Source organism: Rhinatrema bivittatum, chromosome 9, assembly GCF_901001135.1.
Source record: "Rhinatrema bivittatum chromosome 9, aRhiBiv1.1, whole genome shotgun sequence".
Classification (NCBI taxonomy): domain Eukaryota; kingdom Metazoa; phylum Chordata; class Amphibia; order Gymnophiona; family Rhinatrematidae; genus Rhinatrema; species Rhinatrema bivittatum.
In genome coordinates, this window is record NC_042623.1 from 11,375,478 (window position 1) to 11,393,132 (window position 17,655).

A 17,655-nucleotide genomic window follows, 5' to 3' on the forward strand; every position below is an offset into this window, starting at 1 on the left:
TTTTTTTCTTAAAGATACACTACCGGCTGAAGGTAGGCTGCTCCAAATACCCACTTGAAGGTTATGGGGGTGGAGGGACCAGACCACCTCCATCTGCTGGAGACAGAGAATTACTGAAGAGACACTGGCAGCACTCAGCCTTAAGAGGGGGCACTCTCGAAGTTTTTCTCTGTCTCCATCTGCTGGAAGGGAGGCAAAACCCAGCTGCCCTGGACTGATCCGGGTACGTACAGGGAACCAACATGGCTTGGACTGGCCTCCCTGAAATGCTACAAACTCCAGGGGAAATACAACAGCTTTCCAGAGTTTACCAAATTCAGGTGGAAAGAAAAATCCGATGCTACCAGCCACAGGTATCCTCACACTCATCTGGGTTAAACAACTCAGAACTTCTTACTCAGAGTGCTGGTTAGCGGTTCATGCATTCAAGGAATGTAGGAAGGAACAAGCCGATTACGTCATTTAAAAATCTAATGGATGCTACTTACATTAGACCAACTATTCTAAGCAGATTACAATACATAAACATTTACTAAAATGGGTAAATGTGAAGTGGTTATTTACTCTTTCAGATAATAAAAGGATTATTTATTTATTTATTTATGGATTTTTATATACCGGGAGTTCCTGTATACAATACATATCGCTCCGGTTCACAGTTAAACGGTAATAACTACTGCCGTGTGGCAGTTTACATGGAACAAATCAGAACTTGATCTAATAAGAGTAAGCGAACCAACTAACTAGTTTCAACTTTTAAACAAAAAAAAAAAAGGCAATATAAATCTTAATTAAAATAAATAGTGCTGAGAATAATACATTAGAACCAAAGGACAGGGTTGTTATGGGTTGTTATATAAGTTAGTTCTTAGCTCTCTGGGAATGCTTGCAGGAAGAGCCAAGTCTTTAATTTTGCCTTAAAAGTGGTGTGGCACGACTCCAGGCGGAGGTCTGGTGGTAGGGAGTTCCAGAGGGACGGGCCCGCGGTTGATAGCGCGCGTTTTCTCAGCGAGGATTTTGCGGGCTGAGTAATCATTCTGTTTTGGTATGCACTTCTAGTCGGCTTGTCCGAAGTATGTAGTTGCAGCTTGAAGGTTAAGTTGAGTGGGGATATGCTATGAAGGGCCTTATGCATCATCATGCTGCTTTTGAACTGTATCCTGTATTTAATGGGGAGCCAGTGAAGGTGCTGGAGGATCGGGGTGATGTGGTCTCTTTTTTTGGCGTTGGTGAGAATTCTTGCTGTGGCATTCAGCACCATCTGGAGGGGTTTGGTAGAGCATGCAGGAAGTCCCAGCAGAAGTGAATTGCAATAGTCTAGTTTCGGGAGAATGATGGCTTGGAGTACTGTGCGGAAGTCTCTGTAGCGTAGAAGTGGCTTTAGTTTCTTTAAAACTTGTAATTTAAAGAAGCATTCTTTGGTGGTGTTGTTGACGAATTTATTGAGGTTGAATCTGTCATCTAATATCACACCCAGATCTCTGACTTGTGGTGAGGTGGTGTATCCTGAGATGTCTGGAGAATTGCTTGAGGTCTGCGCGGTGTGTTTTTCCGGTGCTATTATCAGGATTTCTGTTTTGTTGGTGTTCAGAACCAGGTTGAGGCTGCTTAACAGCTCGTTGATGGATGAGAGGCATTTATTCCAGAAGGCCATGGTCTTGTGTAAGGTGTCCGTTATGGGGATGATAATCTGAATGTCATCCGCGTATAGGAAATGGGTAAGCTTGAGGTTGGAGAGTAGGTGACAGAGTGGGAGAAGATAAATGTTGAAGAGGGTGGGGGAGAGTGAGGATCCTTGTGGTACTCCCATATTGGCTTGGATGGGATGAGATTCCTTGTTATTTATTTTGACTCTGTATGTTCTGTTCTCTAGGAAGGATTTAAACCAGTTGAACGCTGCTCCTGTGATGCCGATATCTGTGAGTCGTTGTAGTAAGCTGGTGTGATTCACGGTGTCGAACGCCGCTGACAGATCCAGGAGTGCGAGGAGGCAAGGATGGCCTTTTTCAAGATTGAAGATGATGGTGTCGGCTAGAGTAGTTAATAGTGATTCGGTGTTCTTATTCTTCCGGAATCCAAATTGGTTATTGGTGAGGATATTGTTGTCATCGAGGAATTCCGAAAGTTGTCGGTTAACCACTTTCTCCATAATTTTGGCTAACATAGGAAGGTTTGCTATTGGTCTGTAGTTAGCCGGATCTGTTGTGGGAAGGTTGGGTTTTTTGAGGAGAGGTTTGAGCCTTGCAGACTTGAGTTGATTGGGAACTTGGCCTTGGGTGAGAGAGCGATTAATGATATCTGCTAGTGGCTTGGCTACGATGTCAGGGATGGAGCTCAGCAGGTTTGATGGGATATGGTCCAGGGGGTGAGAAGATGGTTTTATCTTCTTGAGAATGTTTGCTATTTCCAAGGTGGACGTGGGTTCAAGGGATGTGAGCTCTGGTGTGTGAGTGTTGGGTTGAAGAGCGGGTGCTGTAGATGCTTGCGAGCTATGGAAGCTGGTGATGTTGGTGTGCGGGGGTGTCCCTTTGAGAGGGGCAACGAGAGTGGTAATTTTGTTGTCAAAGTAGTTGGCCAGCTCGTCAGCTTTTTTAAGAGCTTGGTCGTCTGGGATGCACGGACCAGGAGGTTTTGTGAGGGCTGAAACATAGGCGAAGAGTGCTCTTGAATCAAATGAGAAATGGTGTATTTTTTTGGAAAAGAATTCTTTCTTGGTTTTGTTGATTTCGGTTCTGTATGTGTTAAGACATGATTTGTAGTTGAGGAGGGATGTTTTAGTTGGGTTTTTTCACCATTGGTTTTCTTTGCTTCTAAGCTCGTGTTTGCGAGACTTCAGCTCTGTAGTGAACCATGGCTTCCTGATGGTCTTTGTTTTCATGGGACATACTTGATCGGCGACCTTGTTGGTGATGTTGAACCAAGAAGCTGTGGCTGAGTTGATGTCTGTGAGGTCTAGGTTCTTTAGTTCCTTAGTCAGATGTTTGCTTAGGTGGTCTCCTGAGCACTGTTTTCTAACCGAAATGGAGATAGTTTGAGTTGTGTGGGGGGGGAGGTTCAGATATCTCTAAAATAGATGTGATGATGCTGTGATCAGACCAAGGTACTGTGGAACAGGTAGGAGTGGAGTGAGATGAGAGACCTTCGTTAATAAAGATGAGGTCTAAGGTGTGACCTGCTTTGTGGGTGGGATCTTTTACTATTTGTCTGAATCCCATATGGTTGAGGGAGGAGAGAAGAGTTTTACAGTTAGAGGATTGAGGTTGGGCATCCACATGGAGGTTGAAATCTCCCAACAAGATGGCTGGTTTTCCGGAGTTCAAGTGTTTTGCTGTTAGCTCTATGATAGTGGAAGGGTTTGATTCAAGAATGCCGGGGGGAGCGTAGATTAGTGCAATGATCAGATGTTTAGAGTTAAATAGCGCGAATTCTATGTTTGCTATGAAGTTAGCAAGTAGCACAATTAAAACAAATGAGAAATATATATATATTTTTTTTAATTTTACTCAATGCACAATTAAGTTCTGGAATTCATTGCCAGAGGATGTGGTTAAGGCAGTCAATGTAGTTGAGTTTATTAAATGTTTGGACAAGTTCCTGGAAGAGAAGTCCACAAACTATTAATCAAGCTGACTTAGGGAATAGCTACTGCTATTAATGGCATCAGTAGCACAGAATCTATTTAATGTTTGTGTACTTGTAGCCTGGATTGACCACTGTTGGAAACAGGATGCTGGGCTTGATGGACCCATGGTCTGACCCAGTATGGCAACTTATGTTTTTGTGTACTGAATATAATACACTAAGCTTAACAGAATCCTAGTGTAAAGACCATCACTCTGCCTTATTCATCATACTCTTCCTATTTCAGCCTCAATTTTTCCAGCCCATCACCACCTTTAGTCTTGCCTTTAATTTTGTACATATTGTAAATATTATCTTGTAATTTTGTTTTTTGTACCAATTGCTATATTTTTCTTCTTGCTTCCTCCTCTCCCAGTTGTATTTTTCCTTGTTTTATTGTAACTGCTAATCCTGCACCAGTTCAGTTCATCTAGTTTTATGTTCATTACACTAAATGTTAAATGTAAACCGGGTTGATGCGACTACCAGTCGTGAAAGCCGGTATAGAAAAATAATAAATAAATAAATAACTACCAAATAACTGCAACAAACAAGAGCTCAAATCATAATAAAAATCATACACAAACCAATATATATTTCTTTTCAAAAAGCTGTTATAGAAAATATATTCTTTTCATTACTGAGAGGAAATGGCCAATTAATTTGCCTGTTATGGGACAACACTGGCATTGTCAAAGACCTGCATGTTCCTTTCAAAAGATGCAAGCTCACTTACCGTTAGCGTTGTCGTATTCTCGTCATCCGACCACTGAACAAGAGAGGGCAAGAGAAAGAGAGAGGATGTTACTGCTCTGTAAATGCATCATCGGGTACCTATGAAACTGACACATCTGACATAAAATGGACACCGCTAAAAGGCAAAGAAATATAACTATACAGGTTTACTGGCACTAATAGTCTGTGCAAAAAAATGCTTGTATCCAATTTTATTAGAAAAGAAGTTTTCAGAAAGCACAGCTAAAGGCTTGAGCATTGCTGCATTATCCAGAAATTTGTAAAGGATGCTGAAAATGCAGCCACTCTGTTTGGCTTCTGACAGACACAGAAAAGCTGCCTTTCCACATTCTCCCTCTACATTAAAACGCAGCTCTGAATGCCCAGAACTCCCTTCAGCGGAGGCTCCAGCACTAAAGTCTCAAAGATAGTTTGTCCTTCGGAGAAGGAGGGCCAGGCACAGGGTCCCAGATAAAGATACCGAGCCAGAAGTGCCCAAGAAGAGAAGACACAGAGAAGCGGATGCAATCCTTGCTCTGTTGGTGACTTGGAGAGTCTTTTGCTGTGACTCGCTCCCCAGAAACCCACATCCTTCTCTGGAACCCTGGCATGCATCCCGATAAGAATGGCCCACACCCCAGGACTAGAGAAGTGGGAGGCCTGGCCGCAGGTCCCAGGTAGCATGCAAGAGCAGATTTAGGGTGCATGTGAACAAGATTGCAAAGAGAGCTGCAGTCGGCAGCCCCTGGACAAGAGCTATCACTGCATCAGCTGGGCTAGAAGGAAGGGCAGAATAGGTTAACGGGGGGAAACCAACCAACAGATATTTACACATGAATGCTCGTGGCACTGTAGTCACAGCTGAGGCTGCTTTTAAAGGAGGAAGAGTAGGAGGAGAAAAGTGCCTGGCCCCACTTCCCCACCCTAAGATGCTGCTATACATTTAAACCCCAAACTCCACTTTACACAGACCTCTGTCTCCTCTTCATTATTGTTAGAGGCTGTCTGGGAACTTGCTGTCGAATCTTCCCTGCAGAAGAAAGATCCATTAAAACCCGATGGGGAACACCACAACAGTCCTCTGGCAACACCTGCTGGTGGCAGAGGGTAATGCAGGAGAAAGCCAAAACCAAACGCATACGTTACCTTCCAGATATCACCAGCGTACCATCATCAAGCAAATAGTCTTTCACATTCTGTGGCAGGGGAAGAATAACACTAAACGAGACAAAAAAAAATAAAAATACAGAGACTGAAACCAGCATGATTGCTTTCTGGCACGCACACTCTCAAAGGTAAACCTTTCAACAAACAGAAACTGCTTGTGTTTCCAGCACTATCTGCCGGGTACAGAAGAAACTGTTAGCAGACCAAATATTTATCACATTTGTTTCTGCTCTGGCACAAGCTGTAATTTACCATATGAGAAAATCTGTAGTAATAAATTTAAAAAGCAATTTATTCAAACTGTGACACTTCTTACTGGAATATCTGGCATTTGTCAGCATTTGTGTCAAACTGAAAAATTAAAGGAATTATAAGCACCTTTTATGAAGGTCAAGCAGCTTCAATAAAAATAAATCTTGCCTTATGGCATTCACTAACTTTTTATTCTACATATAAACAGCAATTGAATGAAACATTTTAGGTGTGTTGCTACTAAACATTTCTATAGCATTACACGACATATGCAGCACTGTACAAACATACAAAAAGGCAGTCCTTGCTCTGTAGAGCTTACAATCTAATAAGACAAACTTGGGGCATTTCCTTAAGTAAGCCAAGGGTTAAAAAAGAAAAGGTAAAGAAAGTTAATCAATGAGGCTAAAAGCCGAGAATCAGGCCCAAGATTTAAAAGCAGCCTGAGAAAGGCGGGTCCTTCAGATTTATTTATTTATTATTATTTTTTTTAGATTTTTATATACCGGTGTTCCTATATGAAATAAAGATCACATCGGTTTACATTGAAACAGAACATGAAAATTGCCAAAAGGCATTACATAGAACAAGGTTATGAAACTTGGAACAGTGTACATAAGTTCAAAATTTAACAATAACAGATGGGATTTAAAACATGGCGAGAGAGGGCGCAGGACGCCCCAGTGCAGGAAGACTCTCCCAAGCACGCCACGCAGCCAGGAGGAAAGCACGCAGTCGGGAAAAGCAAGTTTGCTTACCGTAAACGGTGTTTCCGTAGATAGCAGATGATTTAGCCATGCTGTATGTGAGCGCGTCGCGATCTTGGTAGGCGGAGCTTCCTTCAGGGAGTCACAGAGTTTTGAACTCTCTGCAGCTGCGCGGTGTATTCCCGCGCGAATCAGCCAGCTCCTCCTCAGTCTCTTTGTATCCAAGATGTAAGGAATTAGCAATTGCTTTTTTTTTTTTAAACTGTCTAGGGAGGAGGGTGGCAACGCATGGCTAAATCATCTATGGAAACACCGTCCACGGTAAGCAAACTTGCTTTTTCCCGTCGATAGCAGGCTGATTTAGCCATGCTGTCATGGGAGTCCCAAGCTACAGATGGTGTCCACCTTTATTTGGAGTAGTGTAGTACATCCATCTCTATAACAGTAGACAGTCCTATCGTTGTCGGGTGGACAAGACTGCTGAACCCAGTGCAGCATCGGAGGTGGATTGTTGCTGTAGGCAGTAGTGCAACCTAAATGTATGTAAGGAGGATCACGTTGCAGCCTTGCAAATATCTATTAATGCAAGTCTTTAGAGGTGCGCCACCCATGCTGCTGTGGCTCTAATTTGGTGTGCTCGAGGTTTAGAGTCCAATTTTAGGGAACGTTTGTTATAACTGAACTGGATGCACTGGGATAACCAGCTGGCAATCGTTCTTTTCGAGACTGGCTGTTCCGGAGCATTAGGACTGAAAGAAAAGGAAGAGCTGGGATGGTCCAGACTGCGATTCAGTTCTCTGTTTATAGTAAGCCAGAGCTCGTCTGCAATCAAGTGAATGCAACTGCCGATCTCTATCGTGGAGATGTGGTTTCGGCTTGAAGATTGGTAGAGTGATTGTTTGATTCACGTGGAACGCAGAGACTACTTTCGGTAAAAAGGTTGGGTGAGGTCGAAGTGTGACTCTAGATATGGAGGGTAGTGAACTGGAGCTTGTAGTTTGCTGACTCTCCTTGCTGATGTAACCGCCACCAAGAACACTGGCACTGATTCAGTGCCAGGAAAAATAGTGGAAATTGTTCTAAGCATCAAAATCACAGAAGATATAGAAAGACATGGTTTATTGGAACAAAGTCAGCATGGCTTTACCCAGGGCAAGTCTTGCCTCACAAATCTGCTTCACTTTTTTGAAGGAGTTAATAAACATGTGGATAAAGGTGAACCGGTAGATGTAGTGTATTTATTTATTTATTTTTTATTTAAAGTCTTTTCTATACCGTCGCTAAGTTATACGCCATCGCAACGGTTTACATGTAGGCACATAAGTAAAGTTGGAGTAAGCGTACTATAGTACATTCTAACCGGTGCCATTAAGTTTCGGTTACATTAAATCATAAAAATACGTACAAATGTTTAGTGATGTAGGTTCTGGCCAGGTGTACCTAGCAGGTACTTTTACAGGTCAAAAAAAAAAATCACATTTACTGTGTTATCTTATTACATTCATTGTGTACTCAATGTTAAAATATTGTAATGCACATTTATGAGAATAGTGCTGTGTGCCGGGGCTCTTCTGTTTATTCCAGTGTATTTTCTATTCTCCGGTCTCTTTATAAAAGGCTTGTTTAAAAAGCCATGCCTTTAGACTTCTCTTGAATGTTTTGGGGTCTCTCTGTAATCTGGTCTCCAAAGGCATTGTGTTCCAGAGTGTGGGTCCTGCTAAAGACAAGGCCCTCTCTCTCTTACCTGGGTTAGTCTCGCTGTCTTGACTGAGGGAATGGTTAAGAGAGCTTTGTTTGCGGAACGAAGGTTCCTGTGTGGGACGTGTACCAGTAGTGCAGTGTTTAGCCAGTCTGATTTTCCATCATGTATTAGTTTATGTTTGGTGCATAGTGCTTTGGGCCGGATTTTAAAAGGGGTACACGCGTAACCCTTTTAAAACGCCCCTGCGCGCGCCGAGCCTATATTGCATACGCTTCCAGGGCGCGCGCAAAGCCCTGGGACGCGCGTAAGTCCCGGGGCTTTCTTGGGGTGGGTGTGTCGGGGGGGGCGAGACGCGGTTGGCGCGTCATCTGGGGGCGGTGCCGCAGGCGTGGTTTCGGCCCGGGGGCATTCCGGGGGCGTGGCCGCGGCCTCCAGACCAGCCTCCGGACCAGAACATGGCACGCGGCAGCCGGCCCAGCGCGCGCAAAGTTACGCCTGCTTCGAGCAGGCGTAACTTGTGCGACAAAGGTGGGGGTGGTTTAGATAGGGGAAGGGAGGGGAAGGTGGGGGGAGGCAGAAGGAAAGTTCCCTCCGAGGCCGCTCCGATTTCGGAGCGGCCTCGGAGGGAACGGGCAGCGCACGCAGGGCTCGGCGCGCGCAAATTGCACAAATCTGCACCCCCTTGTGCGCGCCGACACCGGATTTTTGTTCGTGCCTGGTGTGCGAACAAAAGTACGCGCACGCGCTATGTTTTAAAATGTACCCCTTTGTACTTGGATTTTCAGAAGGCATTTGATAAAGTTCCTCATGAGAGGCTTCTAGGAAAAGTAAAAAGTCATGGGATAGGTGGCGATGTCCTTTCGTGGATTACAAACTGGTTAAAAGACAGGAAACAGAGAGTAGGATTAAATGGACAATTTTCTCAGTGGAAGGGAGTGGACAGTGGAGTGCCTCAGGGATCTGTATTGGGACCCTTACTGTTCAATATATTTATAAATGATCTGGAAAGAAATACAACAAGTGAGGTAATCAAATTTGCAGAGGATACAAAATTGTTCAGAGTAGTTAAATCACAAGCAGATTGTGATAAATTGCAGGAAGACTTTGTGAGACTGGAAAATTGGGCATCGAAATGGCAGATGAAATTTAATGTGGATAAGTGCAAGGTGATGCATATAGGGAAAAATAACCCATGCTATAGTTACACAATGCTAGGTTCCATATTAGGTGCTACCACCCAAGAAAGAGATCTAGGCGTCATAGTGGATAACACATTGAAATCGTCGGTTCAGTGTGCTGCGGCAGTCAAAAAAGCAAACAGAATGTTGGGAATTATTAGAAAGGGAATGGTGAATAAAACGGAAAATGTCATAATGCCTCTGTATCGCTCCATGGTGAGATCGCATCTTGAATACTGTGTACAATTCTGGTCGACGCATCTCAAAAAAAGATATAATTGCGTTGGAGAAAAATTTGGATTGACTGTTGTCTGAGATGAGCCACCACCACCACCGCTAGGCACTTCGTGAATACCCTGGGTGCCGAGGAAAGGCCGAACGGAAGGACCTTGTATTGGTAATGTGTGTTCTGGACCCGGAAACATAGGAAACGCCAGGAGGACGGGTGCATGGGAATGTGCGAGTAAGCATCCTTCAGATCGATGGAACACATCCAATCGTTCCTTTGCAGGAGAGGAAGAATGTTTTTGAGAGAGGTCATTTTGAATATGTTTGTTCAGGTCCTGAAGATCGAGAATGGGTTGAAGCCCCCCTGATTTCTTGGGAATGAGGAAGTATTGGGAGTAGAATCCTTGATCCTTTTGAAGAAATGGAAGAAGCTGAATGGATTAGTTTAGAAGGAGTTCCGAGACCTCCATTTCCAATGAGGGTATCTGATGTTGGAAGCCATGCAGAGATAGTATATGCGGCAGAGAGGGATTGGTTAGGAAATTCAATTGGTAACCTTCTTTTATAATTTGTAGGACCCAATGATCTGAAGTGATGGACTCCCAATGCTTGTAGAAGAATTGTAGGCTTCCCCCAACTGGTAGCGGTGAGGATGGCGTCGCTGCTCTCAAAAAGCCGGAAGCTGCTTCTGTGGGGATGCTGTAGTTTGTTTAGCAGGATGCTGCTGTCAGGAGCACTGATGTGGTAGCGAAGACTGTGAAGAAGATCTTGCTGGAGTGAATGGTTGTGTTCTGAATGAAGGATAAGAACGAAATTGGCCCTTTGGGTATGTTCTACGACAATAGAAGGGGTTATATCTTTTCGATCTTTTCATGGACATCGTCCTGTATGGCGCAAGCTCGCAACCAAGCTATGCGACGAGCTGCAATTGCTTCCGACGAGGTCCTGGCAGATGTCTCGAAGTTCTCGTAAATGGAACGTAACAAATGACGCAAGCCTTCTAAGTCTGTGAAGGGTTGCGGTAAGGAATTGTCGTCTGCTAGGCAGAGTGGTCGTAACTTTTGTAGAGACTCAAATAAGTACTGAGTCATATAAAATTGGTGAGTACTTATTTTTGATGACAGCATTGCAGCATGATAAGACTTTCAGCCAAACTTGTCCAGATATCTGTCATCTTTACCTGGCAGAGTGTTGGCGTGCAATTTTGGACGCTTTGCCTTGGACACTGCAGATTCAACAACGATTGAGTTATGCGGAAGCTGAGCTGAGTTATAAATTGCTGGGTTTTCGCATTCGTAATTTTAAGTCCATTTTCCTAGATGTGGAAGGAGTGGAAAAGGAGCTTCCCACATCTTTTCTATAACTCCCTGTAGAACTGCATGAGGTGGTAGCGCAGTGGGCTCATGTGGCATGTCAAAAATCTTTAGGATACCGAATGTCTCAGAACGTAGGTCAGATACTTTCCACATTGAGGAGTGTCCCCACTTTCTTAATAAATTTAGAGTAGGAGAGATCCTCCGGTGGAGAATAGGGTTCTGGTAAGGTGTCCAGTGGTTCGGACAGCATGCCCATGGAGGAAGAGGTAGACGAGGCCGATGTAAATGGCGATTCCGGGCTATCAGGATGATCCGGGCCTGGAAACTCGGGAATATCCTCTCCTATTGGAGGTGCAGGAATTTTTTCCATAGGAGAAGCAGGTGGTGGAGAATCCTTAGGTGGAGATTGTGGTACCTCCATGGATTCTAGATCTTCAAAGAAGGTAGATAACACCTGAGATATTGTAGACATAGCTTTTGATGCTAGTGCACCCCATGGTATTCTAGTTTGCCTTTTTTTGGAAGACAGGTGGGGATGTGGACTGTCTTGAGAATGAAGATCTGATGGATGTTTTATTGAAGGACCAGGCTTCAGTCTTTTAGGAGAAGGTGTATGCAAGGCCGGCGAATGGCTTCTCTGTTTGGAGGTGGAAGACATGTCGGAATATATAGAGACCGCACTGTTGGAGCTCGCCCTGGATGAAGGAGAAGGAGGGTCAGAGAAAAATTCTACATCCACATCTGTAAGGGTTGCTCTGGAATGAGACGAGCGGCCAGAATGTACTGAATATGTATCTGGTTTTCCTTTATACCCTCGGTGTTTGTGTCTGGACCCTGAGTGTGTCTTCATTTTATGTTTTTTGGAAAGTACATGTGTTACAGAATCCTGATGCATCGATGGCGCCGGAGAGTGTGCGGTATGCGTTGATGGTGCCGTAGATGGCGCAACCTGCTTTGATGGCTTCCTAGACGGCTCCGTATGCTTAAGTGGCGTCATGCTCGGCACATCGTGCTTCGAAGGCGTCGTGAACGGCGCAGTCTGCCTCGAAGGACTTGTGGACGGCGCCTGCTGTTTTGTAGGAGTCATGTACGGCGCAAGATGCTTCGATTGTGTTGTGGACGGCGCATGCGTCCCATGTGATGAGCGTCGGTTGTGCGCCATGTGCTTCGACGCGGACATGCCCTAGGCCGCGAAACGCCAGGGACAGAACCCCTGTGCCTTGGACGACGCAGATGGTGTCTTAATGGGAGCAGGGGGAGTGATCCTCAACCTCTGGTGCGATTTCTCGTGCTCTGTAGGCAAAGAGTACCTGGGCCCAACTCCTAAGTTTATTTAAAATTTATTTATTTAAAAACTTTTATATACCGGTATTAGTATGCATACATCATACCGGTTTACAATGTAACTTTAAAGGTAGAAATTACAATGAACAGGGAGGGCGAACAAGGAGGAGTATACAAAGAGCAGGAGGTGGAGGAATTAAAGCAATAAATAAAAACTGCAACGGACTATTTACAGGAATATACAAGGCGTAGGCAAGATACTTGCAGAAGTCGGTGTACTTAATCAGGGTAGGCTTGTCGGAAGAGCCATGTTTTAAGTTTTTTTCTGAACTTGGCGTAACATGGCTCTAGCCTGAGAGTGGTAGGGAGGGCGTTCCATTGTTTAGGGCCTGCAATGGATAGTGCACGGTCCCTAGTAGAGGAGAGGTGGGCTTTTTTCAAAGGGGGAATGGAGAGGGTGCCTTTGTTGACAGTGCGAGTGGGTCGTTCAGTGCGTATAGGACGAAAGGGTTCATCCAACCAATTGGAATTGTGCGAGTGGATGGACTTGTGCACTATGGTTAGAATTTTGAAGAGAATTCGGGATGCGATGGGGAGCCAGTGGAGTTCTTTGAGTATTGGGGTAATGTGATCAGCTTTCCTTGAGTTGGTGATGACCCTGGCGATGGCATTCTGGAGCATTTGTAAGGGCTTGGTGGTGGAGGAGGGTAGGCCAAGGAAGAGGGCATTACAGTAGTCCAGCTTTGAGGAAAGGGTGGCTTGGACAACGGTGCGGAAGTCATGATAGTGGAGGAGGGGTCTGAGTTTCTTCAGGATGTGAAGCTTGAAGAAACCTTCTTTGAGGATGGAGTTGATCTGTTTTTTGAGATTGAGTTGTTGATCTATGATAACCCCAAGGTCTCTTACTGTGGGTTGGGGTGTTATGACGTTGAAAGCTGGATCGTTGGAGATCGGTGGTTTGGGAGGGAGGTGAGGAGAGATAAGGAGCAGCTCTGTTTTGGAGGAGTTTAGAGCGAGGTGGATGTTGGTGAGGAAGTCATTGATGTTGGCAAGACATGTGTTCCAGAAGGCAAGGGCATCTGAGAGAGTGTTGTGAATGGGAATGACGATTTGAACGTCATCTGCATAGAGGTAGAATTTGAGGCCGAGGTCTGTGAGGAGCTGACATAGAGGTGTGAGATAAATGTTGAAAAGGGTGGAGGAGAGGGAGGAGCCTTGTGGGACACCTTGAGACAAGGGATAGAGTGTGGAGTTGGCGTTTCCTATCTTGACGGAGAACTTTCTGTTAGATAAGTAGGATTTAAAGTGTTGCGGCTTGTCCCGTAGTCCCAGGGAGGAGACCCGTTTCTGATGCGCTGTTGATGGTATCTTCACCCGGCCAGGCGAAGATTGTGCCAATGGCGTCGGGGCATAAGCGCCTGATGATTTTAGCCGCTCCATCCGCTCCGCGCGATGTCGGCGCACTCGGGGTGAAATCCTTCTGCAATCACGACAGAATCTCTGATCGTGATCGGGCCTGAGGCACAAATAATAATTATGTCCATCCGTGAGGGACATAATCTTCCCGCATTGGTAATATTTAAACCCTGACGGTTTCGGTGCCATTTTGTGGGGAAAAAACTCGAATTGGAAAAACTTCACCGAGAGAGAAAAAAAAAGCCCACATGCATTTGGCTCACGGAAAAAAATAGACTGAGGAGGAGATGGCTGATTCGCGTGGGAACACACCGCGCAGCTGCACAGAGTTCAAACTCTGTAACTCACTGAGGGAAGCTCCGCCTACCAGGATCACGACGCGCTCCCATACAGCACGGATAAATCAGCCTGCTATCGACGGGAAATTGGTGGTAGGAGGAGGAGAATGGCACCATTATGGAGTGACCTGTCTGATGAGAAGTGTGCACGAGGAGGAGTGAGGAGCGAGTTGAGAGTGAGGGAGGTAGTGAGGAGCTGCAGAGTGAAGGCTTTTTTTGCAGTAATTTTACCCCAGTTAACTTAAATCTCTGATGATGGTGGGGATGAATAATTGGATCTGTCATTCTTGAAAACATGTATTTCTCCTCATTAATGAAATACAAATTAAACGAAAAAAAGGACAGTATTACTTGTTTTGTTCCTTGCAACTACTGGTTGAGTTATGCAAAATACGTTGGCAGTTCTCATTCCACAAAATTGACTAAGACTAGCAGAGGAGCGGAGCACAGATTCTTGTCAATGGCTTCTCATAAACTCCTGGGGAGCAAAATTCTCTCCTCTCTCCTTAGGTTCAATATTTAACATACACAGTAAGCAGATGACAGCACACAAGGCCCACTTGATCCATGCACTCTGCCTAATTATCTAAAAGTGCTTTAGATTAGTTTTACATCCCTACTCCCTTAGAAATTTTAACTTGACAAACCAACAAAATTAAGATGCAGACAATAGTCCAGGGGTGAGAGGGAAGCTTTCCAGTCTTTTCCACTGAGTGCCACATGTATGACGACCTCCCAGCTGGGGAGAGGTTGCTTGAATGCACCCCGTGCAAAGAGCTCTTAGCCCTCAGAGACCGCGTCCGATCTCTGGAGGCTAGAGTGGCAGGCCTGGAGGAGCTAAGGGAGACAGAGAGGTATAGAGAGGAGACCTTCAGGGACAAAGTACAGCAGTGCCACCTCCAATTTGGCAGCCCCTGTGCTGCCTTGGAGGAGAAAAGTCACCTGGAAGGAGAGCATCAGCTTGATGAGGCAGAGAGCAATCCTGTAGCTAAGACCTGCCTTCATCTAGGTGATGTAGTATCCTCTCGCACCGAGGATAGGTCTCCAGGGGCATGTGCCCAGGAGGGAAGGGGTAGGATGGCCATTGTAGCTGGTGATTCAATTATTAGGAAGGGAAATAGCTGGATGGCTGGTGGATGCGAGGATCGCTTGGTAACTTGCCTGCCTGGTGTGAAGGTGGTGGACTTCACACATCACGTGGATAGGATTTTAGATAGTGCTGGGGAGGAGCCGGCTGTCGTGGTACATGTGGGTATCAGTGATATAAGAAAGTGCAGGAGGGAGGCTCTGAAAGCCAAATACAGAACCTCCAGGGTAGCATTTTCCAAAATGATCCAAGTGCAGGACCCCAGAGGCAGGCAGAGCACCAAAGTATCAATGCATGTACGAGACGATGATGCAGGGAAGAGGGTTTTTTTACGCTTGTGAAGAATTAGGCATGATTTTGGGGAAGGGTGGGATGTTTTCTGAAGGATAGGTTCCACCTTAACCAGGGTGGAACCAGACTGCTGGCACTAAGCTTTAAAAAGGAGATAGAGCAGCTTTTAAGCTAGAAGAAAGGGGAAAGCCGACAGTCGCTCTGCAGCGCGTGGTTCGGAGGGAGGTATTTTTGAAGGCTACTAAGAGAACAAGGAAATCAGGGCATCCCAGTAGAGAGGTTGCAATAAATACTAACCTGGACCAGAGCAGACAGATTCCAAATTACCCCTGTCAACTGATGAGCAGGTTGTTAGTTCAAACAAAAAAAACTTTGAACTGTCTGTACACAAATGCTGAAGTCTAAAAATAAAACAGGGGAGTTAGAGTGTATAGCACTGGATGAAGAGGCAGATACAGTTGGCATCTCGGAGATCTGGTGGAAGGAGGATAACCAATGGGACAATGTGATACCAGGGTACAAATTATATCCAAATGATAGGATGGATCAAATTGGTGGAGTGGTCGCACTATATATTAGAGAGGGCATTGAGTCAAACAGGATAAAATTTCTGCAGGAAATAAAATGCAGTGTTGAATCTTTATGGATAGAAATTCCAGGTGGAAGGGGAATAAAATAGCAATGGGGGTGTATTACCATCCACCTGGCCAGAATGAACAGACAGACAATGAAATGCTAAAAGAAATGAGGGAAGCTAACAAAATCAGCAGCACCGTAATAATGGGAGATTTCAGTTACCCCAGTACTGACTGGGTGAATGTCACATCAGGACATGCGAGAGAGGTGAAGTTCCTGGATGAAATAAATGTGTGCTTCAAGGAGCTGCTGGTACAAGAACGCACAAGAGGGGAAACTATTTTAGACCTAGGCCTTAGTGGAACATAGGAAGTAACAGTGTTGGAGCCACTTAGCAATAGTGATCACAACATGATTAAATTTGACTTATTACCTAGAGGAAGGACACTAAAGAAATATACTGCAACAACAGTGGCCACTGTCTAGTCCTCTGAGGATTGCTTCAGAGAGGGAGTAGTAGCGTTTCTGTACTAAGGAGTTTCCTGAAGCCGTGTTGGGCCGGAAATAATATATTATTTGTTTCCAGGTGATCGGAGAGTTGTTGGTTAACGATTTTTTCAAGGATCTTGGCTATGGAGGGAAGATTTGAAATGGGCCTGAAATTTGCTGGATCGGATTCATCAAGTTGCGGTTTTTTAAAGATTGGTTGGATGACCGCACATTTTAGGTTGTCTGGAAAAATGCCTTGATCGAGTGATGTTGACTATGTCAGCTATGGGTTTGGCAATGGTGTTGGAAACTTGTTTTAGAATTTTTATTGGAATGGGATCGAGTGGATGTGCAGCCGGATTTATTTTTCGGATGATTGCTTCAATTTCAGTTGAGGCAACGTTCTCAAAATGTGTCCATTTCACGTTAGGTATGCTTGAGAATTTTGTAGTTTCATCATTCATATTGGGGTTTTTTTGCGATCTTCGCTGCAATTTTGTCATTGAAAAATTGGGCTAATTCTTCACAGGTTTTTGATTGATTGATGCTTTTGTGTGAGTTTTGGATGGGTTGTGTGAGATCATTGACATATGCAAATAGGGTTCTGGGATTAAATTGAAAGTTATGTATTTTCTTGGCATAGAATTCTCGCTTGGCTTTCTCAATGTCTGTTCTGTAAATATAAAGGATGGTTCTGAATCTGACTTTCAGCTCAGGGCAAGGGTTTCTTCTACATCTTTTTTCAGCTTGTCTTAATAATCGTTTGATGGTTTTCAGTTCAGGGGTGGACCATGGGGCTTTATATTTGTTGGATGGTTTAATTTCCTTCCTGATAAGTGTACATTTGATATTGGCGACTTCTGTGTTGATGGTGATCCATGAGTTTGGAGTTTGTCTCACTCACATTTAAGGATAATTAATGCATTATGCATAATCAATGCATAATTAAGCTCTGGAATTCTTTGCCAGAGGAGGTGGTGAAAGCTATTAGTGTATCTGCATTTAAAAAAATCTTTGGAAAAGTTCCTGGAGGAAAAGTCTATAAACCATTATTAAGGTGAAGTTGCAGAAATCTACTTCTTATCCCTGGGATAAGGAGCTTTGAATCTCTCTACCTCTTGGGATCCTGCCAGGTATTTGTGACCTGGATTAGCCACTGTTGAAAACAGGATACTGGGCTTGATGACCTTTGGTCTGATCCAGCATGACAAATATTATGTTTCTCTCTGGATAGATGAGCATACAAACTCCAATACTTAAGACAACAC

The 17,655-nt window shown here is 44.5% G+C and overlaps 1 protein-coding gene across 2 annotated transcripts in view; it reads right to left on the bottom strand.

Moving 5' to 3' along the window:
• Positions 1-17,655, bottom strand: part of CDC123 (cell division cycle 123) — a 79,570-nt gene that overhangs the window by 58,645 nt on the left and 3,270 nt on the right. For both annotated transcript variants that reach the window (XM_029615248.1, XM_029615247.1), the window contains exons 2-4: positions 5,503-5,574; positions 5,329-5,386; positions 4,358-4,390 (exon numbers count right to left, since the gene is read on the bottom strand). In XM_029615248.1, coding sequence (XP_029471108.1) covers positions 4,358-4,390; positions 5,329-5,386; positions 5,503-5,574 — 163 coding nt within the window. The remainder of the gene's footprint in view (positions 1-4,357; positions 4,391-5,328; positions 5,387-5,502; positions 5,575-17,655) is intronic.